The sequence below is a fragment of the Colossoma macropomum genome, unplaced genomic scaffold (assembly GCF_904425465.1).
Source record: "Colossoma macropomum unplaced genomic scaffold, Colossoma_macropomum, whole genome shotgun sequence".
NCBI classification, from domain to species: Eukaryota; Metazoa; Chordata; class Actinopteri; order Characiformes; family Serrasalmidae; genus Colossoma; species Colossoma macropomum.
The window spans coordinates 17,173,504-17,200,709 of NW_023494788.1; the positions used below are offsets into that span (position 1 = coordinate 17,173,504).

Consider the following 27,206-nt stretch of genomic DNA (forward strand, 5'->3'; position numbering starts at 1 on the left):
AGGTGAGCGAAGGGGCGGGAGTCATTAACACACGGCCTGCCATCCTGCCATCACCGCGGTGAGGACTGGGGCGGTGCATGTATGTGTGCGTGTGTGTGTGTGTGTCTCAAACAGATCGAGTGATTGAGCAAATAAGGAGAGAAAAATGCAAAAGAATAGAATTTCACAATTTCTTCTTGCTGTGGTAACCCGGTCACTAGCAATACACGGCTAGCTGCTGTGTGGAGATCTTTCAGTCTAAATGTCATTTATGAGTCATGTCCTACGTTACACTTTCAGCTCATGTTGAACTCTGTGGCCTGGCCGTTTTCTCTGAACATATTCAAAAGATCAATTCAGTGAAAAATAAGAGTTACACACTGGAGCTACAAGGCTAATGTAGCTAACAGTCCTACCAATTAGCACTGTGTAAACTGCATGCTTAAATCATCCCACACTTCTGTCAAACCATGTTGAGATGTTAAGTAATCTCAGACTTCTTTACACAAAGTAATCTCAAACAGACTTGCTTATGACATAGTGTTATCTGTAAAATTGGTTGGAAGTACAGAGAAATTTCAGGCTGCTATTACTGTTCTTAGCTAAGCATAACATTTTGTCATTTTATAGATCCTATGTGATGTGTGGTATCATAAACAACTCTGAGATTGCTTAACAAAGCAACATGGTTTGATGCAAGGGTGTGATGAATTAGATGTGCAGTTAGCACAAAGCTACATAGTGAGGTTCAAGTTTCAATTATGTGTGAGCTACATTAGCCTCATACTTAAAGAAGCAAACTTCATACACCAAACAAGCCTTGCAGTGCAAAAACACTAATGCCCCGATCTGAAAATTACTTACAGTGATTAAAAAAATTACAATGTAATTTGCTTGTTTACTTGGTGTTGTTATGTCTCATATTGTTGATGTTCTCAAATCTTAACCTAAATGTTTACATTGGATCACATATTTGGATTGCAATAATTATACTTCATATTTAACCTTCCAACATGTCACCAGCCCAGGCTCGGAATCAGGGGATCATTTAGGGGGGTCAATGCCCCACCAGTCAGTAATCATGCTCCATTAAACTCACTGTTTTGTACGTGTGTCTTTAGTAGCAAGCAATCAATCAAAAATCAAAGTGAAACTAAATTTTGTTCATACCGCTGCACTGCTTCCCATGCATAGCCAATATAAAGCGCTATATTGATTAACATAGGAGGCTTTTCATGCATCACTTTGTATTGTCTGCATTTTAAGGTTGTGCTGCATATTGCGGGAAGATAAATTAGCAGACGGATTTCCTAAATGGGTCGACATTTGGACCTATTTTTTGCGGCTCTCCTGTTGATTCTGTCCTGAATGTGTGGCTCCTTTGGATAGATATAAATTCTCGTCCCATATTTTCCTTTTTTTTTTTTTGCAACTATACGTAAGAAAATCTCGCCCTACCTGGCACCTCCAGGGTTTTCAGATGCCCCACTAATGATTTTGTTCTAGATTCCTGAGAACCCTTGCTGTGCAACATACATGATTATATCACGTTGAAAGTTGAAAACAGTTACCGTCGATAAGCCGCATTATGAATTAGAGGGAGACACACTATATGGACAAAAGTATTGGGACCCCTGCACATTACACCTACAGGAGCTTTCATGACATCCCATTCTAAATCCATAGGGAGTTGCCCCCCGCCCTTTGCAGCTATAACAGCTTCCACTCTTCTGGATAGTCTTTCTACAAGATTTTGGAGTGTGTCTGTGGGAATTTTTGCCCATTCATCAAGAAGAGCATTTGTGAGGTCAGACACTGATATTGGATGGCCATGCTTTTATAGACCTTGCTTTGTGCACTGGGGCGCAGTCATGCTGGAACAGAAAAGGGCCTTCTTCAAACTGTCCCCACAAAGCTGAAAGCATACAATTGTCTAAAATGTCCTGGTATGCTGGAGCATTATCCCTCCTCCACCAGCTGCTCAGCCATGGAAAGCCATGTCATGACGCTCCCAGCGCACAGTTTTTGTACTGATGTTAATGCCAGAGGAGGTTTGGTACTCTTGTACCCCAGCTCTGTAACTTTACGTGGTCTGACACTTCGTGGCTGAGTTGCTGTGGTTGCTAAACACTTCCACTTTTCAATAATTCCACTTACAGTTGATCGTGGAATATCTAGGAGGAAAAAAAAAATCACAAACTGACTTGTTGGAATGGTGTCATCCTATTACAGTACCATGCTCAAATTCAGTGAGCTCTCCAGAGCGGCCCATTCTTTTCCAACGTTTGTAAAGGCAGACTGCATGGCTAGGTCCTTGATTTTATACACCTGTGGCAAGAGGACTGAATGAAACACCTGAATTCACACACCTGAGGTGTGTCCCAATACTTTTGTCCAAATAGTGTATATAGACGTCAGAGCTGTCTGTGTTGTGTTAATGGAAGCTAACTGGTGAGGTATCTTTCTGTGAGTCATGGGTGTACAATTATATCAGTATCTATATGAAGGGACCCAGTAACAAATTTAGGGGGCCCGGTTACCACAGGACTCCCCGCACAATGGGCCCCAGTGCAATTATCCTGCCGCCCCCAGTACTTACGCCACTGATGCCTTGACTCATTGTTAATAGTTTAAATTAGATTTTTCGCCCAACAATTCTTTTTATATGCTGAAGGAATTTAGCAGTGAATGAGTTGGAGAAGCTGAGCGCCGTCATCTCTGAAACTCTTCCTCTGCACGCCGGCCCGTAGATGACTCACAAACCGAAATTGTCTTTATAGATGCCAAGAGAAAAAGAAAAGGCAAGAAAAGTAGAGAGTAGAAGAGAAAAGTGAGTGCAACACAGATGCACAGCAAGGGCCCACATTGCGGTGTGCGTTGCACTGTAATTCGCCCCCTCTCTGTTTCCTGTGGTGGCTTCTTTTGGCCATTTAGTGAAGTGTCTGTATTTTTCAAATCTCTCTCTTTGTACTAAAGTTGCTTGGCAGCGGTTGAAAGGGAGCCAGGGCTCGGGAGATGGAGCTGCTGTGAATGACTGGAGCTACCTGAGCCTACACTAAACCCGGGGAGTGAGGGAGGGAGGGAAGGAGGAATGAAACGGCGCTCCCCGGGAAAGAATGGGAAGAAAGAGACACTGTCTGCTTTTTTGTCTGTCGCTTGCTGCACCACCGAATGGCATCAGCTCTTTAAAATAATGTTGTGTGGTTTCCTAAAGTTTCTGGCTGTGGGAGAAGTCATTTTTTTTACTTGTTAACTTTTAACCACGGCTTTGGGGATTGAAATTTTTCTCTCTTTGTTTCTCTGTCTGTGTTTTTCTCTGTCTGGCTCATCGGTCTCTGTCTTTCTCTCTCACTCACTCTGGTTTATTTGGGTACTTGTGTGTGTGTGTGTGTGTGTCTCTCTCCCCTTCACTCCCTCCTACTGTTCCTCTGATTTTACCTTAGGATTTGCCACCCTTCCCAATGGCTTCAGCAGTAGGCACAAAAAAACACAACTGAGTGCTATGGCATTTTGTTAAAGTGCCAATTACCGGCTATTTCCCAACGTCTGCGCACGGAAAATAATACAGAGCAGAGAGTCATAATTGTCGCTCTTTGCAAAGTCAAATTTGCAAGGATTTTGAGCGGCGTTACGATTACATGTGTTAGAAATGCCTCTGGACTGTAACTCCGAGCCAGATCTGCACTTGCACATCCCTGGACTGACAGTCAGTGTATCAGCATCAGTCAACATAAATCAGTCACACAGGCCTTTACATGGCTGTTCGTTTGTCATCTGGTTTCTGTTGGAATTTGATGGACATCCTTTAGGACACACACTGCATTTGTTCTGCCTTTCTACCTTACCCTCTTCCTCCTTGCATGTGAATGAAATATTTTTATACATGGCACATAATCTGCATTTTTTTCAGACCACACCTTGAACATATGGTTGTAGTCAGTAGCATAAACTAGGATCTGACCCAGTGCAAAGTATAATAGGCCCCAAATGAAAAATTGTTTACTCAATATTGCCATGTCTTAATCAATGAGGCACGGGTTTAAAATTGCATAAACAGCAATATAAGAGACAACTATATGACAGCCAGTGTGGTTGCTCTGCCTGCTGCACTGGTTGTTAAATCAGTATAGATTGAGTATAGATAATGAGTATAGAAGAGCACACCGACCAAATATTCTTCAAGAAATAGCAACATTGTAATGTTTGTAGCTGTTTTTAGAATGTCCAGAAAAAGAAGTGAGAAACCAAACAAACCAGACTAAATAGAGAGATTGCATTCTAGACCAGGACTGCTCAAAGTGTGGCCTGCAAGCCAAAGTTGGCCCATGAGGCACACCAGAAAGTTACCCTTGCCTTCATGCTGTCATCCAGTGAGAGAATAGACTTATTTTTATACTATACATGACATGTTAAATTCTTATTTTCTTTTTTTTGAATTTCAAGTTTCAATAATAAAATATAGTGCAAAGTTAGAAAATACATTTTTGAAACTTACCTTTTTTCTTTAATTTTGTTTTATCTTGTTGGCCTTTGGCTCTCCACATTGCACCTCAGCACCCCAGGACAAAAACTTTGGGCACCACTGTTCTATAATCTCTCAACAAGTATGGCACACCAACCAAACATTTCACATTTCTGTTTTTCATGTTTGCTGTTTTGGTAGCTGTACTCTGGAAGTGATGAGACTGACAGACTGTACTGAGGTGTAGGGAAATGCAAAGAAGTTGCAAAAACTTTGTCACAGAAAACATAAAGTAGAGATGGAAACAGAAAGCACAGATGGGAAGATGGAAGTTTATACAGAGTTCCTGGCACACTTTTTCTCCCAATCCTTTTTCAGAACTCCGTGTGTAATCTGGCTCTTTTTGCTGTCCTTTTTATAGTGGAACGTAGCATACTGACTCTTTCCTTTGTTTTTTCTTCTCCCCAGCTATGAACCTGTTGGGGCTGAACTGGCAGCTGAAGCCTGTGGATGGTCCAATGCTGAACCACGGTCTGGGCACTGGCCTGCCTGGCAGTACAGAAGAGGCAGCAGTGCCCCCTGGAGGCAGAGGTAAGCTGTGCAGCTTCTGAAGCTGGAAACTCCAAACACGGTCTGTGCATCTGCTGATCTTTACTCACAAAACAAAGCTTTTTATGTGTATTAATAAAGTAGTGCAGAGACATAAAAGAGCGCAGAATGAACAGACTGGACTATGAAGACTTTCAAAGGTTCTGACATGGTGCTGACTTACCCTGCCTTCATCTGACAAGCTGACAAAACTGCTCATATGTACAACTTGGAACTGCAAGATGCCATTATATGGTGTGAACATTTCATGACCTGGGGACCGATATCCTCTTTACATTGATGTGTATTAAATTGAAGAATATTTGTTAGGTTTTGCTACAACAGAGATGAAATTCCACTCCAGCTAGTGAGGAGCCCCACACGGTTTCATCTGCTCTGTGATTAAAGTGAGAAATATTTTTCTGTGGATATTTAATTCTTTCAGCTCCAGCTCCAGCAGGCTGAGTGAGAAGAACAGCACTGTGTAATATTGTATTATTGCAGTATACTGTGGACACAGCACACATGTAATAATCCTGCTCTATTAATACCACTTCACAATCTCTTATATGTATTTTTAGAACCTCTGAACAAACTCCATACAAATTCAGTGTGCTAACCAGCGGTGGGTAGACTTTGACATTCAAATACGCATAATGTAACTTAAAAATAATAATTACACTAGAAGTAATAATCAAGTGGAAGTAAAGCTTGTCATCTCAATAATTACTTGAGTAAGTCAGTATATGGTGAAAGACTACCCAAAATTAAAGACAACAAACAAATCATAACAATATAAGTGACCAATGAGCCATAACAAGCAATATACTGTACCAACTAACACATCCATACAAATATCAGCATTGGAAGAGCTAATGTATTTCTGCCTTACTGCAGATGAAATAGAGCACAGGACAGAAACAAACAAGCTCATGCACCTTGGTTGTATGTTCTGTTGCACACACGACTGTTTTGTGTGCAACAAAATTTCCATGATATTTTTAAGATTTAAAATATCCTGGAAAGAATGCAGAAAGACGTACAAGTACACTTCATTCCAAATATCTTACAGTAATATCATATCTCAAGTACAGTGTATTTGAAAAGTTGCAAAGTTGCTAAGGTAAACATGTAATGTATTGTACAGCACTTATGTATTGTATTGTATTGTATTGTATTGTATTGCACTGTTCTGTGTTTAACTCTGTCCCTTTTTCACTAGGTGTCAATGACCTTCTGATTCTAGCAGTATCTAAGTTTAGGACTGTCTTTCTCTCTAACCTATTGGTAGCTAGCAAAGATTCTTCCTCTGGATAGACAAAGCACTTTTTGTAAGTCGCTCTGGATAAGAGCGTCTGCTAAATGATGTAAATGTAAATGTAAATGTAAATGTAATGTTACTGCCACTGATATTAGCATGCAAGTCATCATTTAGAGAAGAAACAGTTATAAACCGCAGTAGGATTTAATGATCACACATATTTGCAGTAACAACTTTCAAAAGCGGTAAAAAGTTTAAGTGATTTCATTAATCAGTCAATGCTAAAAAGCATGTAAGCTAAAGACCGTACAGAGTGCAGCTGCTGCAGACTACGTTTGAGTGTTTCACTGTTAATCTGCTGTGCTCAAACTGTTTAAGCATGTCTGCACTGACCAGCGCAGGAGAGCAAAGTGAACAAATTTTCACTGTTTCTCATTTTCATTACCCTTCAGATTGTTTAAGTATTTGATTTTGGACCCTCGTTTTAGACTATTTAGTTATTTTTCTTTTTCGTTCAAAACCTAAAGTGCCACTTTTGACCATTTTCAGTGGCAGAAATTTGTGTGCATCCTTATTTACTACCCATGTCTGGTGCTAAGACACGCACAAGCACACACACACACACACACTAGCTCACTCACACTGCACTTTTCAGTTGCCTCTCTAGTTTGTCACTACTCTTTCTCTCTCACTCTCTCTGCTGTTCGCTATATCTGCCTCCCAGTCGCCTTCTCACTCACACACCCTTGCAGCCGGCAGCTGTCGTTGGCCACGACACATTTCCCCCCAACCCGAAGGACAACTCAATCAGTTCTCTCTGAAACTACAGCACAGACCAGCCACCTGTCCACACAGTGCAACTCAACATCTCTCTCTCTCTCTCTCTCTCACCCCCCACCCTTTTCTCCCTCTCACCCCCCACCCTTTTCTCCCTCTCTACCTTTCTCTCTCCCTCTATGAACAGAAAGCGCTACAGTTTATACACTGCATGAAGAGCGAGTGTCTAATGAGTTCGAAGTGTTCTCCTCTTGAAGTGTGAGCTGGAAAAAGCTCTCCATGTGAAGAGCTTGTAATCTTCACCTTTTGCCATGATGACATCATCTGTACTCACACTTAAACATACGCACTTTATACATGTGCATTATATGCGTATAAAGCTCTGAGCACTCAGTTCTGCTGGTTAATCTGTAGTACAATGCAGTATAGCTGTGCTAATCTTACATATGTGTCTCTATGCTCTGCTTAATCTGCTGTTTGTTGCCTTGTTCTGTACTTTCTATGTGTCCATATGGTTCTGTATTATGTCTATGCTTGGGTTAATCTTTGCTGTGCATTCTCTGCTATGCTAGGTGCTATGTGTCTTTGTTGTGCCTTCTTTATGGTGCTTTTCTAACTGCTTAAGTTCTAATTAATGTATTCTACATGACATGACTTCTATTATCCTGTATATCTGGCCCATCTTCTGCTTGTGCTCAGGTTAATCTTTGCTGTGTAACTAAGTGCTATGTGCTCTGTGTCTCTATGCTACTTGCCTGTAAGCTGTAACTAATCTAAGCTGTATGTCTCTATTCTCTGGTACGTCTATGGTTCTGTATGTGTTATAGTTCTTTTATGCTGTTTGATTGTGCTCTAACTAATGAACGCTTTCCAGGGAGATAGTTTCTATTGTTTCAGGAGCAGAGCCACCCAGCTTTCCCTGAGGAGCATCATTTTCTCCTCTCCATCGCTCCGTTTCTCGGCCCTGCTCTGTGCTCCTGTGTGTTAATGAGCAGGGGGGCTATGCTCCTCTTCTGCGACGGCCACTTCCTCCTGATTGTGTTTTCATTGTTCTTCATTTCCTCACCATTTTTCATGGCTTTCCTCTGTCAGGGCAGCGGTCTCCAGCGTCGAGCTGACCTGATTACAGGAGGACCGTGGGTTGTGTGCGTGTGTGTGTGTTTGTGTGAACACGTGTGTGTCTCCGCCACACAAAAAGCAAAAAAAGAGAGAAAGAGGTGTCCGTACGCTGCATCCACTTACACCCAGCTGTCGCCAGCAGCAACAAAAAGAGTGATAGAGGGAAAGAGAGAGATAGAGAGAGAAGGGGTAAAGAAAAAAAAAACGAGTGAGAGAGTTTTCCATTAAATCAGAAGTGGATAACAGCACGTGTGATTAGGAGGGTAAACAGGGCCTGTGTTCTGTTGACATGCGCTACAGGCTACAGGCTGGAGAATACACACGCTCTCGCAGTGCTGGTGCTCTTTTTAAAGCTTTTAGGAGACTCAGGAGTAAGGAGAAGACAGAGAGAGACAGAGAGAAAGATAGCTGCCACAGTGAGTTATTGACATGGTTTTTCCCTGCTTTTCCCAGCTGGGACTGCTAGCGGAGGCTCAGTTCCCTATGGGTACATCAATGAGTCAAGCACTGCTACATTTCTTGTGCGTTCTTTGCTTATTCCTCTGTTCCTCTCTGAGCTGTGTGTTATATGACCACACAGATATTCTATCAAAGAAGCCTGCAGACCTTGTCACAGTAGCTGTTAAATCATACAAGTCAAGAGTATTGTTGCTTTTCTATACAACTTTGTAAATACATATTTACATAGTTACACAATTAGTTACTTTTACATTCAGTTTACCCTCTGTATCGACAGTCTGCACCCCTGGCTTTTTTCTGTTTGTTTTGATGTCACAAAATGACAAAAAAAGGAAAGTCAGGAGGTTCTGCAAAACAAGACACAATAAAGATTAAGATTAATAAGTGCTTTTCACAGTAATATAACTAAAATATTGGAAAGATAGAAACACTACACCCTAAATGAAAATCACAGCATAATTATAAACAGGAGAAAATGAATAATTTCTCATTACTTCTAGCCATTTACGAGCCTCAACAAATGTTTTATTCTAGATTTAAAGAGGAATTCAATTTTTTTAACTCCACATAGTTCATTCATTATGATATAAACAAAGTTGTTCAGAGATTGCAATGTCTACAAGACAGATATAACCATTTTTACCAGCAGTGGACCTACACATGTCTTCTGAGTTTTTATAGGTAATGTTGATGATGGTAAAACAGTGTTAAATCTGAAAACAAAAAGTTTTCTTGAGGTACTTTTTTTCTATATGACTTCATTCATGTACCTCACTGTCATGTCTGTATTAAAAAATTACATTTTATACCAGAACCTTTTCTCAGAACTATCACAATACAATGTTTCAGGCTTTAGGGTCATATTCGTATCCATTTCACGTAATAAAAGTCTGCATGGTAACTTTTTGAGACTTTAAAATTCTTCAGACGTCTGATTCCTTTCACCACCACTGTGAACAATTCTGATCCAGCAAGTTTCTTTCGAACGGTGCATTTCACATCAAATGAATGACTTTACTTACTTCTTAACCATTTAATCTTGCAGAGATTTTTTAAAAATCATTGGAATTTGCCTTAATGAGCTATATAAGAAAATCTTTCACTGATCCAAGGAGTTTGCTGTAAGCCTGCCTCAGCTGAACGAAGTGGTCTGTATGGATGCTTATATAATGCTTCGGCAGATTAGCAAAATATGCTGGAGCTGCGCCATTAAGAGCTTTAAATGTCACAAGCAAGAGCTTCTCGTCAACACAGAACCTAAGTGGAAGCCAGTGTAAAGTCAATAAGACTGGAGTAATATACTTTTCTCATTCAAATCGTAAGAAATATCTACTGTCCTACTTACAAACACAAATGTAATACCAGTTGAAAGTTAGAATCTGCACTTTCAGCAGAATTATTCTGATTATTTCAGTGGGCTATATGTGAGAAATAGTTGATAAAAAATTACACCATGCTTTTGGTGTTAGCACAGACTATGACCTCTCTGAATTAATACACAAAGGTTTAATGATAATAACAGATTCATCTTGCAGATACCTGGGAATGCCTATGAGGGAACTCCAGATATCTCCTCTGAGATATACCTTTCTATTTATTCACTTCAGACTGGGTTCTGATGAAACCGCATGTAGCTCTCGCTGCTGTGTGCAATACTGGAACAGTGCAACTCTGCTTATGGAGCTCCCCTCTAGTCTTTGTTCTCTCTCTCTTCAACTTTGACAGTTAACAATCTTTTTGCTGTCTCTGTGCACTGTGGAGTGGCAGAACTCTGAACATCCAACAGTGGGAAGAAGCACTTTCGCCATCTTCAATCTGATTCTTCAGTCTGTTTTCTTTCAGAGCAACAAAGAGAACGCTCGATCTGTTTTTCTGTTTGCTGTTTGAACCCTGTTCAATAACACAGAAGAAAGGGAAGAAGTTTGATTTTCCCTCTGTCCTCCCTGCCTCAGGTCCGTGGGCATTTCGGAACAGCAGCATAGATACAGGCGACCTGGAAGTGGGACGGCGGGTGACTCAGGAGGTCCCGCCAGGGGTATTCTGGAGGTCCCTGCTCCATCTCAGCCAACCACAGTTTCTCAAGTTCAACATCTCACTGGGCAAAGATGCTGTTTTTGGTGTCTATATACGCAAAGGCCTTCCCCCATCCCATGCACAGGTAAAATGCTTAACAGCCCTGCTCCTGGAGTACCTATGTCATGCATATTTTTGTTGTTTTTTCTGTTCTACATACCTTGATCTAAATGATCAGCTAATTAAACAATCCTTCCAGAGTTGAAGTGGGTGTGTAAGAGCAGGGAAACACTTAAATGTGAAGGGCTGGGGTGTCTTGGGCATAAAACAGTAAGGATCAGATATACTAAGTCTGTAGCAACCGTTTTTTTTGTGCAATTTGCCTGTAAAAAACATATATACAAACATAAATGCACAGTGTATGTACCATATACATGCAAAAAAATGTAAAATACATAGATATATATTCATACATTTAAATCTGAGGTAGGTCTGTGCACAATGTGGGAGGATTGTGCAAAAATGGATGGATCTGGGAAATGCAGCTGATTGCAAATTCTGTTCAGTTTAATCAAGTTTGAATGTATGTAGAACGTTTTGGTAAGAAAGAACTTGAATTATTAGTAGAGATGGCAAGATATAACTTTGTCTTTTCCAATTCCAGTGATATTGAAATGTTGATATTGAAATCTAATGATACTGATAGTAATCCGATAATATTTACTTTAGAAACTAGTAAGCTTTAAAAGTCTGGGGCACCCAGAGAGAGCGAGGCCAATTGTGCTGTCTGGCCATGGATGGCTGTAACATCATCAGGAATCAAACTTGCGATCTTCTGATTATAGGGCGAATGCTTAGACGGTTGCACCACTCAGGAGCCCCAAAATGACTATATTTTAAATGATTTAAAGATAATAAGATGATAACCATTGTTACATCTATGCAAAACCAGCCACTGAAGGGTACTCAAACTTCAGTAAATTCAGCGGAATATGAAATCAGCCGTATGTATAATATCTCCACAAACTTTTTGCACAATTGACCCACATGTTGCTTGTCCCTTCCCCCAAATGCATGTGCCAGTGACGCACATTCAGCATTTTTTCATGCGCATGGCCCATAAACTGCACATTTATGCTCATGCACCAGTTTTGTGCATAATCAGTGGGCAGAATGCATCTGAAATGTGCCTGAAACTTATGAAAAAGGCTTTGTACATGAGACCCTGAGGGTCTAGAACTCTGAAGATTGATCACACAGTTGATGACTTGGAACAATAAGGAAAAAGCTCAGCTGAAAATCTAAAACTGATCTAGAGCAGTAAAGGTTTAGAACGCAGCTAAAGATCTAGAACATATCTATTGACATGACAGATTAAAATGATTTTACTAATCAAATCAGCTTTAATTGATTGACTCAAAATGAGGAACTTCACTTAAGGTGGTCATGTATAATTGTGAAGCACAGTTGACTTAATAGCAACTTATTTCTGCTGAAGTTGCCCTGACATTACATTGTATGAGCTTGTTAATATCTCCAATATTCCACTGTGTCTTCAAACCTTGCACCTCACAGTTATTAGGTGGTTCCACATGCAGTTTGCGTGGTTAGTTATAGCCTTATTAAATAAAACATTAAAGAACAGATTTCATAGTGTAGCTGCATTAAAGCACATTCTGCCTTGCACCCTAACATTTGTCCATACCCCTGGCCTTCATTATGCAAAACTTCAAGTTAGCAATGAGTTCATAAACGCAAGTTAACAATGAACTAATAAATTCGGTCAACCTAAATCTGTCTTTATATGAACCATAATGGTGTCACCCAAACATCCAGAACCAAGAGTAATGTCTGTTTGCATTGTCTCCGTCTTTCCTTCTCTCTCTCTCTCTCTCTCTCTTCCTCATGCAGTATGACTACATGGAACGCTTGGACGGCAAGGAGAAATGGAGTGTGGTGGAGTCTCCTCGAGAGAGACGCAGTATTCAGACGGTGGTGCTGAACGAGGCTGTGTTTGTGCAGTACCTGGATCTGGGCACGTGGCATCTGGCCTTTTACAATGACGGCAAGGAGAAAGAGTCTGTGTCCTTCAGTACGGCAAAACTGGGTCAGTCAGTTTCTCTCACTCACTCACTCACTCACTCACTCACTCACCCGCTTGCTCTCAGCACCTTCATCTCTCCCCAGCTCTTCCATTAATGCATCCCCCATTGGTCTGCAAATTCACTTGAAGTTGTTTTCCACTTGTATTTGGAGGGTGCAGAGAGGATTGAAGAGTAGCAGAAAAGAGCAGAGAGGAGGGGGGTTGAGTCAGAGGAAAGTGAATCATCTGCTCCTCCATCTACTCCATCTACTCCTCTCTTCTTCACTTTTTCTGCTCTCCCCCTAAGAAAGCTTAGAGGATGTTAATGATAGAAGCAGTCTGGAGTCTAGAACACAGACTCTGAGGGTCTAGGACACTGAGGATCTTAATAGAATATTGTTTACATTGTACCTGAGAATCAGCAACACTGAGGGTCTAGAACACAGCTGAAGCTAAAACACTGAAGATCTAAAACATAGTGGTGAGGTAGAACACTGACGATTTAGAACACAGCTCAGAATCTTAACACTGAGCATCTAGAACACACTAAAGATCTGGACACTGAGTATTTAAAACACTTCTAAGGATCTAGAACACTGGATTTAGAACACTGTTCAGAATTTATAACAGTGAAGATTTAGAACATACCTGAGAACCTGCAACACTGGAAGTGTAGAAGAGTGAAGATCTAGATTACAACTGAGAGTCTAGAATACCAAAAGTCTAGAACACAGCCGATGATCTGAAACACTGAGGATTTAGAGCACAATTAAGAATTAGAGCACTGAGGTTTTAGCAAACTGAAGACCTGTATCACAACTGAGAGTCTAGAACCCAAGTGATGATCTAGAACACAGTTGAGAATCTAGAACACAGTCTTAAACAGTTGAGGATTGAGTAAACAGATTAGAATTTAGAACACTGAGGATCTAGAGCAAATCTGAAAAGTAGAACTCAGCTGAGGATCAAGAGCATATCTTTTAAGGCTCTCTGGAGCAGAAAAGTCTGGAGTTGGTTGTTTGACTTTTTAACACAAACTGTAGTCTACTGAAACATCCCAGTGCTTTCATGTTTGTTCCCATGGTTAAGGCTAGATTTAGACTTGGATTTAGTGATTTATAGCTAGTATAACACACAGCTATCATTATATATCCAATCACAAACTCACCAGTGAATTATCAGTATCTGGGTATAGATGGAACTGCAGTAAAGCTATTTAAAAAAACAGAAGCTGGGGAAATGCAGTGTCAGGCTGAATGAATGCGGGAGAGAGCTCAGGGGGGTTTGAGAAAAACAGAGCTGAAGAGAACAGATATTTAGTACATTATGTTTCACAATGCAGCCTAAGTACATAGCACAAAACTCTGATCCTTTTAGATTTGAAGCACCTTACGAAAGCAACTCACTCACACACACTTGTGTTTATCAGCATTATGTGCACAAAGTCTGTAGTGTGCTAACTGGGTGCACCATTGAACCGGTGCAAAAGCCTCCTACAAACATTAATATAGCCTGGATAACAGAATACATTTTACAATGTTAACATTAAGCATTCAGTAAGGACCTGTAAATAACCCATAAGGTTAACTAATGGAATGAAAATGTCTTGGCTAATGGATTGAAAAACCAGGCTAGCTGGCTCTGGCAGAGCACCAGGTTTGTACTGGAAGAATGGAGTCTGACATTGTGGCCTTGTTTTTTTCATCGTTCTCAGGAACGAAAATGAAGAACACTTTACAGCTGTTTAACTTTAAGTGAGATGAGCACCTTACACATACAGAAATATTATGAATATTCACACATGATGAGGTAACTGTAATAAGTGATATCACACCAATTAACGTTATGCACATCAACTGTGCTAATGTTCATGGCTAATTAAATGCTTTGTAGTTGCTTGGATTGGTTGTATCAATAATGATGCAGGGCTCTAGGGAGAGAAAGAGATGAAAAGAGAGAGAGAAAAAGGGAGAGGTGAGAGGCTGAATGCTCTTCCCTTTGTTTATTTGGCCCTTGGGAAGGAAAACAGTGGACACACACACGTAGGGCACAATTCAAAATGACATTTGGGACACATCAGGCCTCAAATCATCTTCACAATAAAGTGTGGGCAGCCTGAAGGATTAGACTCCTGTATACTATATAACATTAGGTGCAGTTACAGCATTACAGCATTATGTAATGTTATGAATGCAGCTAGAGTTTTTATTTGTTTTGTTGCTTTGTTTGGATATTTCTCACACTTTAAAGTCTGACTGAAGTATCTCCTAATATGGTTTGCCTTATGACTGAATTTCAAGACTTGTCTTTGCTCTGTAAATTATGAGAGTGTTAGTTTATTAAAGCACTACCTCACACACAACAAAAGAATACATGCCCCTCAGATTATTTGGTGACATATTTTTATTATCTTGCCTGTGACGGTTTAACAAAGCCAGCACTGACAGTTTTTGATTTTCTTTTTTTTTATTATTAGACTTTGATTTATATTTCTTTTTCTGCAGTACGAAACATAGATATCTTGGCAATGTAGTCAGTATATCTGATATTTCTTATAATGAGGTTGTTGTAAGGATATGATAAGATTATTATATTTCTAGACATATCGAAAAACTTACAGTGAAGATAAATACACATCCTCTGCAGAGGACACACTTCTGCACATTTTAATGCACAATTACTCTTGATTTGCAAAACTGAAAGTTATGGCACATTTTGTATTTTGTTTTTTCTTTTTCAAAATGTTAAATACAGCAAATAAATAGAGAATGTGTACTAAAATTCTAAAAACTAAGAAAATGTGCACTAAAAACAGATCAATGGACTGGGGGTGTTCAAATCTGTGCATGCAACTGTATTTCTAGTCCTTTTTACCTGTTTTAAGTCAGTTTAAGTTTAAGTAGTTTATCTAGTGTAGCTATTCCAATGGCAGAAAAATTTACTTGTCTCAAGAAATAAAACAGACAGTTATGCTTGTTTGCCAACGGAATAAGACAAAATCACTAGATTGAAGTTACTTTAAAAAAGTGAACTCTATCTAGAAATAGATTGAGTCTAAAACAATCACATAATAAAGAAATATTAGATATATTATTTAGAATTAGATGATCTCACCTGCCAAGAAAGTAGTGTGATGGGCAAATTATCACATTATAGTTTGTAAAAAGTGAGACATCTCTTGCATTTTATTTATCAAAATGTAGTTGTTGGCTGATGGATCTGACTAAGAACAAACTAACCACAGTCTGAAAATGAATAACGGCAGTTCTAAACACAATGATTTTGTGGCAGTTAGTTTGCATAGTTTGTACACATTGTGACATGATTCATCTAGAGGATTTGGAATTATAGGAATTTTTGCCATATTGCTAAGCTTCCCTTAAATCTACGTGACAGTTCATTGGAAAATATTTTGTTTGTATTAAACTATAATTAACAGCTGTTGTTGAATGATTATTTTCATATAGCACATTTTCTTAAATACTACTTACAACATTACCATGCCTGGTACATCAACTTCAATCTGCTATGATTCATCAGAATTTGATGAATCATCGTCCCTGTCATGAATTTGTAAGGATTTCTAGGTAATACCCATGTAAAGCTCATTTACAAGGAGAGTTCTGTTGAGGGTTCATTGGAGATGCACATTAAGCATCCTTGATAAACAGAATTAGAAATGGGCTTCCCTCCCCAGCAGTTCCCTGCAGGGATAGACAGATGAAGGCCACAAGAAATGGGACAGGGCCTGAGGGGGAGGGTGGTAGAGATGAACGACAAGAGGACGAGTGTAATAGCCTGTTTCCTTCACACAGCTATCCCGCTTTCAGTTGTCGTTTTTTGTCAGTTGCCACCGTTTTTCTCACATGGGGTGTCCTCCCTTTCGCAGACTCTGTGCAAGAGTGCCCACGAAATTGCCATGGCAACGGCGAGTGCGTGTCAGGAGTGTGTCACTGCTTCCCCGGCTTCCATGGCATGGACTGCTCGAAAGGTAGGCGACCCTCCAATTACATGCTGACCTCTGTCACACACACATATACGCACCAATAGAGGAACGCTTACTGTTACATGAAATAATCAGAGAGAAAGAAGAGTGAAGATAGAGTGTCCAGCAGTTTAGTAAGAGACTTGGATAATGAACTAAGCAGTAGTCTATGAAAAGAAGAAGGACATACAGTAGAGCTCAACATTTTTCCACCGTAAGACTGCACAGGCTGGACAAAATACCACATTACAGTCAAATTGCTACATATTGGGCCCGTTTACACCTTGCATCAACGTTTTCGTTAATTGAATCGCATTCAAATTTCATTTAATTGCATTATAAGCCAGGTGGAAGCACCCCCAGGACACATTATGATCAAACTACAATCAGATTATTCAAACCACATTTGGAGGAAAAATACAATAAGTGAAATATGTTTTTGTTAACCATAAACAATTATGTGAGCAGAAGTGCTTCTGCCAAATGCTGAATAGCAAGTGAGAAAATAAACTATGAAACGAATGATGGAGGATATGTAAAGCTAAAGTTATCTCCAAACCAACAGCCTTTTAAACACTCTGAGCCGATGAAGGTGTCCAAACCAAGCTTGTTGACTTGTATCGTAACTGGGAAAAAGCAAACAAAAGTAAAACAGAAGGAAAGTAAAATCCAATCTCATCTGGTGAAGCTGGGGGCACATTTTTGTGAAAAGTGAAGTGGAATCCCGAAAGAACAGACATGAAACACATGTTGATGCAGGGTGTAAACAGGCTCATTGAGATTGCATGATACCACATTTTCTTTCATGATACTACTTTTTCCGATACCAATACTAATGCCTTGAGTATGTGTTAATATGTATATTAAAACCTTGAGAATGGGCTGATACTGATACTAAAGCCTTGAGAATAGGCTGATACTGACAATGAAACCTTGAGAATAGGCTGAAACCAACACTGATGCCTTAACTACAGCCTTGATTATAGGCTGATACTGATACTGAGGTCTTGAGGCCTTGAGTATGGACTGATACTGAAGCCTTGAGTATGGACTGATACTGAAGCCTTGAGTATGGACTGATACTGAGGCTTTGAGTATGGACTGATACTGAGGCCTTGAGTATGGACTGATACTGAAGCCTTGAGTATGGACTGATACTGAGGCTTTGAGTATAGGCTGATACCGATACTGAAGCCTTGAGTATGGGCTGAGACTGGTACTGAGGCCTTGAGAATGGACTGATACTGAGGCCTTGAGTATGGACTGATACTGAAGCATTGAGTATGGACTGATACTGAGGCCTTGAGTATGGGCTGATACTGAGGCCTTGCGTATGGACTGATATGAGGTATCAGTATCAGTTGTTAAAGTGAGGTAAAGTCAAAATGTACCATCCTACACCATACAGTCCATATAAATGTTCACATCCCAGACCATACAATCCATATATGGAAACTATGCTGAAAAAACAGCTTGTTTTGAATTCATTGTTTTTGTGATTGCGCAAAAAACAGCACATTTATATATATCCACCTATTCAGCCTACAGCAGTTTATCCCTGCCCATACACTCTGAAGTTATACGAGTGTTTCAGCCTGGGCTGCTTTGTGAATAAGGCACATTATAGGGCAGCAAATCAGAATAGAGTTAATTTAGAGAGGCTGAAAATGGTCTTGTAAAAATGAAATACATCTGTTTTTGGTACGTAAAACAACACAATTGCTATAAGTGGACACCGTTAAAAGTGGTTAAAGATTGTGCATCATTTTAACTTAGATTATTTGTGTTTGCTAGATTGTGTGAATTTAACCCACAGAATCACTCATTGGACAGGTCAGGATGCTCACAGCCAGCAAAAAATTAATTCTGTGATTGGTTAGGGCAGTGGTTCTCAAACTGGTCTTCAAGGCCCCCCAGGTGGTACACATATTTCCTCTATGCTTATTTGTTGCAAGTTGGTTTGGAGCAAAGATCTGTGAAGCCCTGAGAAATAGTTTGACATCAACTAGGTTAAAGGATCATTTGCATATTACAGCCTTCTGCGATATCAGTATTGCAAAGGCTAGTGTCACAATATTGTTTAACATCAATGTGTTGTGTGGCCCTAGTCAACTGCCTTAAAGGCATATAGGGGTTTTGCAATAGAGGGTAAGTTCATTTTAGTGTAACAAAGACTAAGACCTTGTTGAAAGTTTTCCTGTATTGGAGCACCTTAGGGACTTGAGGAGCTGTACACATTAGAAATGGCTGTCAGTCTCAGAGTCCCACATCAGTACATGGAGCAATGGCCTGCACTGGCCCATGAGTGCATACCCCCATTATAGGGGCTTGTGGGTGTATGTGTGTAAGTGAGAGAGAGAGAATGACAAAGAGACATATAGCTCCTACCATCTCTCTGCTGTGCGTTGGAGGTCTGCATGTTAACGTACATGGTTATTCATTGTTTAGTTTTGTTTCTAAGAGCTTGAGATGAGTGACAAAAAAACTTCATCCTGAGATAAACTGGTAAACAGAGATAAACAGAGCACAAGAGAGAGTGAGCACAAGAAAGAGAGAATGTGTGCAAGAGAGAGAGAACACAAGTAAGAACGAGAGGGCGAGAGAGACAGTGCAAGAAAGACACAGCACAAGAAAGGGAGTGAGTGCAAGAGAGAGACTAAACACAACACAAAGAGAGAGAATGAGTACAACAGAGACGGAGCACAAGAAGGAGAGAGAGAGCAAGAGACAGCGTAAAAGCAAAACTGTGAGGGAATGTGTTAAATCTACTGTGTAAATCACTCATTAGAAAACAGCCAGGCACGTCCTGAGCCCGAAAAGTCGTCCGAAAACCCAATATTTTGTTGGGCCCCGTCGGGCTCAGGATGGGGAGTGGGCCTCTACAGTGCTTACAAACACCTACCATGCTAGCACAAACTAGTCCGACTAATACACACATTTCGTTGCAGCAAGTATTAAAAAAAAGACTGGAAATAAGGCACTGTGTTCAGTTTCTGTTGCTCTATATGTGCGTGTGTGTGTGCAGGGCCGGGGGCCATTAGGCGTCTCAGAGGCATTTGGATGATGGATGTGGGTTCATGCAAGCCAATATCTTCCATTGTTCACCTGGGAGGCTTGTGATTAATAGTTTAGTTACCTCACTGTTAGATTACATTTTGTTTCATTAGAGTTTTCTTCAACTTAGCCTTGCTTCCATCTACACTTCCATACCAGGCTCTGACCTTCCTGCTCTATCTGTCTATCCCTATTTCTATCTCTGTCACATTCTCCCTTCCTCTGTGTGTTTATTTGCATGTGAGCATGTGCTGTTAGCGTTGAATGTTATTGAATGCCTCTTTCTGCCTAAGGAATCCTTTGACTAAAAGGTTGCATATACAACAGCGAGGGACTCTGTATGCCTGCCGTTCAGGCCGTAGGGGGGGTTATGGGTAATGTAGTCCAGGAGGACCACTCTTATTGGGCCTTGAGGCCCAAGGTGAATCCGCCACAGTCAGCTGTTGTCAGATTGAGCGGAGGGACTTGTTTAAGCAGCGTTTCTTAAAGTAAATTGTAAATGTGGGTTGCCAGCGGCTATACCGTCTCAGGAACACTTGTAAACAGCCTGGTGGACTGCTAAGTGTTGTGGTGTTCCTGTATATATGTGTTTGTGTGTATGTCATCAGGGGGTGTTTGGAAAGAAGGGGCTCACTCTGTATGGTAGCAGACTTATATACTATAAATGAGAGAAAAAGCAATGAGCACATCTGCTCCCACATCCCTCTACTTATTTATCACTACTCATTAATGAGCACACACACATACATGCAGGCTCCAATTCACTTACGTACATACAGGCTTCACAGCCAAATACAGACACATGCACATAAAAAAGGACTCAGAATTAGAATGAATGCAGGTCCCCATTATGTATGTTTGGACATAAATAAGAACCATCAATGCTATGTAACATATGGAAATAGTTTAGATATGGAAGAGATAGCAGTACCTACACTACAAAGTTTGGAATCATGGCTTAAAAGTTTAGTGTGAATGGAATGAATAAAAAGTTAAGAATGTTTTTTTTTTTAGTAAATAAATCCACTTTGGTTACAGATAAATGTGCAAAATGTTTGTAATATGTTGATCCGTGCATCTTCACAGGTTTCATAAAATTGGAAGAAAAATGAGAAAATGTGAAAAAAAGAAAAAAATGATAGAGAGGTTGGAAAAAATGAATTAGTATATCTCAGGGGAAACAATAAACGCAAGAAAATGTAGGATAAGGCCAGTCCTATGTAATGAGACTTTATTCCAAGTCATTTTGAAGCATTTCTATTTGTTCATTCATTGTGAAATGTTCACACGGTGTAAAGGGTAGCTGATGTTTTCAAATGGTGCCAGAATAAATAAAAAATGAAATAATAACTGAAAAAATTACATGGAGTTATAAGGTTTTAATACCACTTTGACAATACAGAGGAGTTTTATTTAGGAAGAGCTCAGTGTTGTGGGCACAGCTATTATGAATGTACAGAATTCAGCTCATTGATGTTGATATTGTCTAGTGCATAGTTATTCAAACTGTGTGGTGTGTTGGAAATGGGGAGGGTATCATGGGGCAGAGTTGGAAAATAGCAAAAAAATATTATATATAATAAAATTTTAAGTGACTGTATCATAGGACTGTCTTTTATTTTTGTGACCTGGAATGTCCTAATTTTTTCACAATCTAATTTTGTAATATTGGTCTCTTTTGTGCAATTAAAATAATGGTCGAGTAAAGTGTCACATGGGAATGGGTCAGTTAACCACTTTTCCAAAATGGACCACTTCATTTCCCGAATAACCTGGTTTTTGTACATGTATATACTCTGCAGTAGTTTGCGTATTGAAAATATTGTTTTTGTTGAATGGGGAGGAGGGGCAAGTTCTTCAAGAATTGAGAAGGAGGCCTCAGGGGACGAATGTTTAAATGAGCCTAGTGTGCGTCTGTGTGCAGAAGATCAGAGCCCTTTGTGTACTGTTCTCTTGCATTCTTTCTTCCTATTATGTTTTAATGACAGGCACATCTTTCCATGCATCTAATTTTTGGTCTATTTTTTTTATTTCATCAGTAATAGCTATGATCTTTATCTTAACACTACACAAACTTGAAATTCGTTTTTATTGTGACTTTTATTGTGCCTAAGTGAACATTCTGTTCCTGCAGTTTACCTCTGTCATCCTTTCATTGGTTCTGAGTGCAGGTTTCTTGGGGAAAACTGAAACGGAGTAGAAAATCTTTCATGTGTCAACAACTCTGGATTCACATGAACTGCTTTAATCATCTCTCTCTCACTTTCTCTCTCTCTTTCTCTCTCTCACTTTTTCAGCTGCATGTCCAGTGCTGTGCAGTGGTAATGGGCAGTATGATAAAGGCTCATGTATCTGCTACAGTGGCTGGAAAGGACCGGAGTGTGATGTTCCAGTCAACCAGTGCATCGACCCCCAATGCGGCGGGCACGGTTCCTGCACAGAGGGGACCTGCGTCTGCTCACTGGGCTACAAGGGAGAGAACTGCGCTGAAGGTGTGTTTGTATGAGTGTGTGGTTTGTTCAGAGGCACATACACACGCATGCATACACTGCACTCTTAGCAAAAAGGGTTCTACATAGTACTGAAAAGAGTTATTTTACTTGTAACAATAGTTAATCCATTTTTGGTGCTATATAGAACCATTTTTAAAAGGGTTCTTTAAAGAGCCCTATATAACTGGGTTAATGTGATAGAGAAGAACCATTTGACAATGCAAGGAACCATTTATGCATTCAAATTGTTCTGTAAGTGCTCATGAAGAGCTCAAGAGTATACCATTTAAATTTGAAATCACTCTTTTCAGTCGTTTACTGCGTATTTTTTTTTATTAATTTTATTATACTTACAGTCAAAACAGTCATTAAGTACAAGTTATTCATTCATCAGGAGATATTTCTAATGAGATTAGACATATAATAATCCACTTTCATAAGGAGATGAAAGTCACAGGTTTTCAAAACATTTTAAAAAGATATACAGAAAATGTGACTCCTAACAACCATGTAAGACCAGATAGACCAGCAAAACTGTCAAGCATTGCTTAAAGCTTTCATCTCTGAGAGTGAGGAGAAAATTAAGCTCCACTCTTGCATCAGATTTGAAAAATCCACAGGTGTCCATCCTTCCACTGTGAGAAGACAACTCAACGCTATACAGTACTGTATACACATAAAATTATAGCGTTCTGGTGTTATCTGATGTTATGATCTTATCGGTTTGAAATGATTTGCAGGAAGTTGTAAAAAAATGTTGATGTGTTCAGAATTTTAAACAGAACTTTTTTAACTTTATTGTTCCTCCCCGAAATGTTTGAAATATTGAATAAAGCATTGTGCTGTCTAGTTTATAGTATTTAAATATGTACTATTTTATTAAATTACTGAGCAACAACAACAAACAGACTTTTCAGGCTTTTTAGAACAGTAGCGTGCTGCTTAGACATAATTTTTTTTTTGCGACTTAATTTCTGAATGGGTCGTCTATTCTCACCGTCTTTGTGTTCCTGCACTCAAGCAGCAAAAAAACACCAGAGATTTGATTAAAGGATCAAAATCCATTTTATTGATCCGGCTGCTGAGAAAAATAGCCTCGGGCCTGCGACATGTTCAGTGTTTGCTGGAGTTTGCCTGCTTTGAGACAAGAAAGTGATAGACAGAGAGAGACTGGAGGGAAAGTGTGAGAGCCATTTCACGAAACCCTTAGAGAGGGATAAACTGGTTCTAGCTGAGGAAAGTGAAGGACAGAGATGGGAGGAGGCATGGAGAGGTGAGAGACGAGTGGAGGAACAAGAGAGGAGGAGAGTGTTTTTGACTAGCAGAGAGGGCAGACTGGAGGCGAGTGAGAAAAGGCTACATATGAAGGTGAAAAAGGGTAAGAAGTAAAACGTGAGACAGAGGGGAAGAGAGAAAGGGGGAGCTTGAAATTTGCTTGAACCTGATGGGACCTGACTTTTCACGCTGGGCTCAAAATCATTTCTCAGGTGTTTGTTGGGCTTTGGTTGGGTTCAGATTCAGATGTTCTGCCCGTCATAGCCCGTCTTTCTTACCTAATTCTGACCCGCATTTAACTCTTTTAGTTTTTCTCTCTATTCCTCCTCCTTAGTTTTAACCTACCTTTGATGTGGGTAGCTGGTGTCACTCATATTGTTGCTGCCAAGGTCTGTGGGCCAGTTTACACCTTGCATCAGGTCAAGTTTTTAGTAATCAGGTCATGTTTGGACTGCATGAAAAGCCAGGTGAAAACACCCCCAAGGATGCTTTGTGATTGGCTTACGATCAGATCCCTCAAATCACATTTCTGGAGGTGGTTAAAGACGGATCTTGAAGGTTGGAGTTACCCCAAACCAAGAGCCTTTGTGCCTATAAAAAAAAACATCCAAGCTGAGCTTATTGAATTGTATCGTAACGGGGGGGGGGACAAGTAAACAGAAGTAAACTGGAAATGATGTGCTTTTTATGCAGGAAATGTAGAACCTGACTGAAATGTATAAATAAACTCTGGAGCTTATCCAGATATGATCCTGACACAAAATATGTTAATGCAAGATGTAAACAGGCTTCATGAGACCCGTGTGAAAACAAAACATTTACCTAGAAAAAAAATCAACCAATGTTTTAGAAGTTCAGCTGTCATTGTTGCTTGGTACCTTAACCTTCTCACTAAGCCACCAGGCGTTATTGTCGGATTCTAGTCAAGTTCAGATAAAATTTTGTCAGGCTCGAGTCAGGTTCGGGTTAAAACTATGTGCTATGACTCGGGTCAGGTTTGGACAGTATGTTCTCGAGTTCAGACTAAAGTTTCAGGCCTGATTAAAGCTGTACTGTACGTCATTGATGGAAAGTACAAGTGTTTTCTTGGACCACAAGGTCAGCACTTTTCCCTTTTTCATTTACTTCCGGCACTTTTTTCATCCCTCCATCCCTTTCCTCAAATCTGATATTCATCACAATATAGTCGCTCAAACAATTTACCTGAAGTGGCTGAGACACATAAATCGATACTTGTGATGCGGCATTTCTGCAGCCTAAACAGAACGGCCTTCCGCGGACGACTTTGTGGTGTGAAAGTGGAGGGTGAGAGATACGCCCACGCCGGACCTAGGAGCGGCTAATTTGTCAAATGGCTTTCACTTCGTCTGAGCGGCCTGATCTCCTTGGCAGCTCGGCAGTCAATGTCAATTTCTCCGGAACATCTGAGGCCAGAGTGTAAACAGGGGTGGGAGAAAAGTCAGGAAGAGAAGTAGGATGAGAGCGAGAGAGAGAGAGAGAGAGAGAGAGAGAGAGAGAGAGAGAAAGAGAGAGAGAGATGAGTGTGTGAAAGGCACTAGAGAGGAAACACTCACTCGCAGACCTACTGTGTGGGGGACATTGATTTTTCATGCTCAGAGAAAGGCCATGTTAGTGTGTGTGTGTGTGTGTGTGTGCTTGCTTCTGTCACAAACCTTCCAAACCTTCCAAGCCCACTGGCCAAGCTTTTCTCATCTGTGCGTTACGGTTTTACGCTTGTGCGCTCAAGTGAATTCCTGTAATTCCCCTGAGACATACTGTACTGTAGGAATATCCAGGTATAAAGCTATTGCATACGTGTTTTTTTAACCTTTTAAGTAGGTTCAATGCTCAGTTCTTAGTTTCATAGTTACAGATTCATTCATAGCAATGACAGAATTATAATGAACACTCCCAGTCAAATGATTTTCTAAGTATAGCTAAGCAAAAATAAGCACATCCTCTGTGGAGAATAACTGAGATATGGCACTTTTATGCAAAGTTTAGTGCACAGTTTCTTTCTATTTGAGTTTAATTTATTGGAAAAAAAAGAAACATAAAATCTGGCATAATTTTCCAGTATGTTAAAATCAGCAAATGAACTATAATTATGTATTGAAATGTGCAGAAGTGTGTTCTCTGTAGAGGATGTGTCAACTTATTTTCACTTGAAAAACCAACAAAACATCTAATTAGACCAGGGCCGCCCAAACTTTTATATATTTAAATAGCACTTAACTTAGCTTTCCAAATCTAGCCATCTAACTTTATGATGGTGTTTTCTTTAAAATCCATCTAAAGTGTTTTTCTATATTTTTTTTTATTGATTTTCTGGATTTCTGATCTTCAAATATAGAATCCCAACTTTTTTATGTTGGTTTCTTATTCTCTAACTGTATTTCTTGTCACTTTGTAACAGGTGGTCTGGAAAAAGGTGCATTTAAAGAAAATGTTATTATAATAAGTAGTAATATTAATATTTATGTTGTATGTGAGAGTAAATGTTTTATTCTAATTTTGAAAAAATAGAGGAATCCTCTATTTGATTGTGCCAACAATTCAGTGAAGCCCTCTAAAGGTCTAAATGCTGAGTACTGTGTGTGTGTGCTATGTGCAGTAGACTGTCTGGACCCGACCTGCTCCAATAATGGCATCTGTGTGAGCGGTGAGTGCCACTGTAAGCCTGGCTGGGGCGGAGCACACTGTGAGCTGCCCAGAGCTCAGTGCCCTGACCAGTGCCATGGCCACGGAGCCTTCATCCCAGACACAGGCCTCTGCAGCTGTGACCCCAACTGGATGGGTCCTGACTGTTCCGTAGGTCAGTATGAGTGTGTTTGATGTTTCACTGAAGTTGAAAAGTTTATGTGAGTTTTTGTTTTTAAGAAGTTAGAAGTCGCAGTCACATCATGCAATTCCATATTATTTATTCTATAACTTCTGCTGAACGTATGGCTTCTGGACTTTCACTTGATACCATCAACTGATACTGTGTTTAAGGGTAATTAACTATATGGAAAATAGGATCTATAAACAACAAAATTTGATATATAATTAAATAAAACCCAATAAATTATAAATACAACAAATTACAATGTTTGGTTAAGTTGCATGTGCCTCATTTTTCCGTTCTTGATTTTTTGAGAAGAACAGTCATCAGTGATGTCCTCATGAGATATTTTTCTGACACTGTCATTAACACTGTTCTGACTGTCTGATTTAGGCTTTTGTTTAGGGTTGAAATCTCCTGTTACGGTTTGGAAATGTGACCTTGTTGCTCCTCCTTGTATGTGTGTCTGTGCAGAGGTGTGCTCGGTGGACTGCGGCACTCACGGCGTGTGTATGGGTGGCTCATGCCGCTGTGAGGAGGGCTGGACGGGCGAAGCGTGTGACCAGCGTGTGTGTAACCCACTATGTGTGAAGCATGGCACCTGCAAGGACGGCAAGTGCGAGTGTCAGCAGGGCTGGAACGGAGAGCACTGCACCATTGGTAGGCGCCTCGCCAACTCATCCAATCCCACAATACCTTCCTGTCCCTTTTACACACACACACACAGGACACACTCTGCCTGCCCTGCCGCATTCAGTCAGTACAGCACACCACAGAGAGGGCTGATGCAGCTCTTCTTAAGTTTATCTGACATGCAGTGTTTCCTTATAACTCT

The 27,206-nt window shown here is 40.1% G+C and overlaps 1 protein-coding gene across 1 annotated transcript in view; it reads left to right on the top strand.

Annotated features, from left to right (window-relative positions):
• Positions 1–27,206, top strand: part of tenm2 (teneurin transmembrane protein 2) — a 361,481-nt gene that overhangs the window by 298,416 nt on the left and 35,859 nt on the right. The window contains exons 8-14 of the mRNA XM_036568644.1: positions 4,910–5,032; positions 10,598–10,803; positions 12,570–12,765; positions 16,631–16,732; positions 22,078–22,272; positions 26,162–26,362; positions 26,846–27,031. Coding sequence (XP_036424537.1) covers positions 4,910–5,032; positions 10,598–10,803; positions 12,570–12,765; positions 16,631–16,732; positions 22,078–22,272; positions 26,162–26,362; positions 26,846–27,031 — 1,209 coding nt within the window. The remainder of the gene's footprint in view (positions 1–4,909; positions 5,033–10,597; positions 10,804–12,569; positions 12,766–16,630; positions 16,733–22,077; positions 22,273–26,161; positions 26,363–26,845; positions 27,032–27,206) is intronic.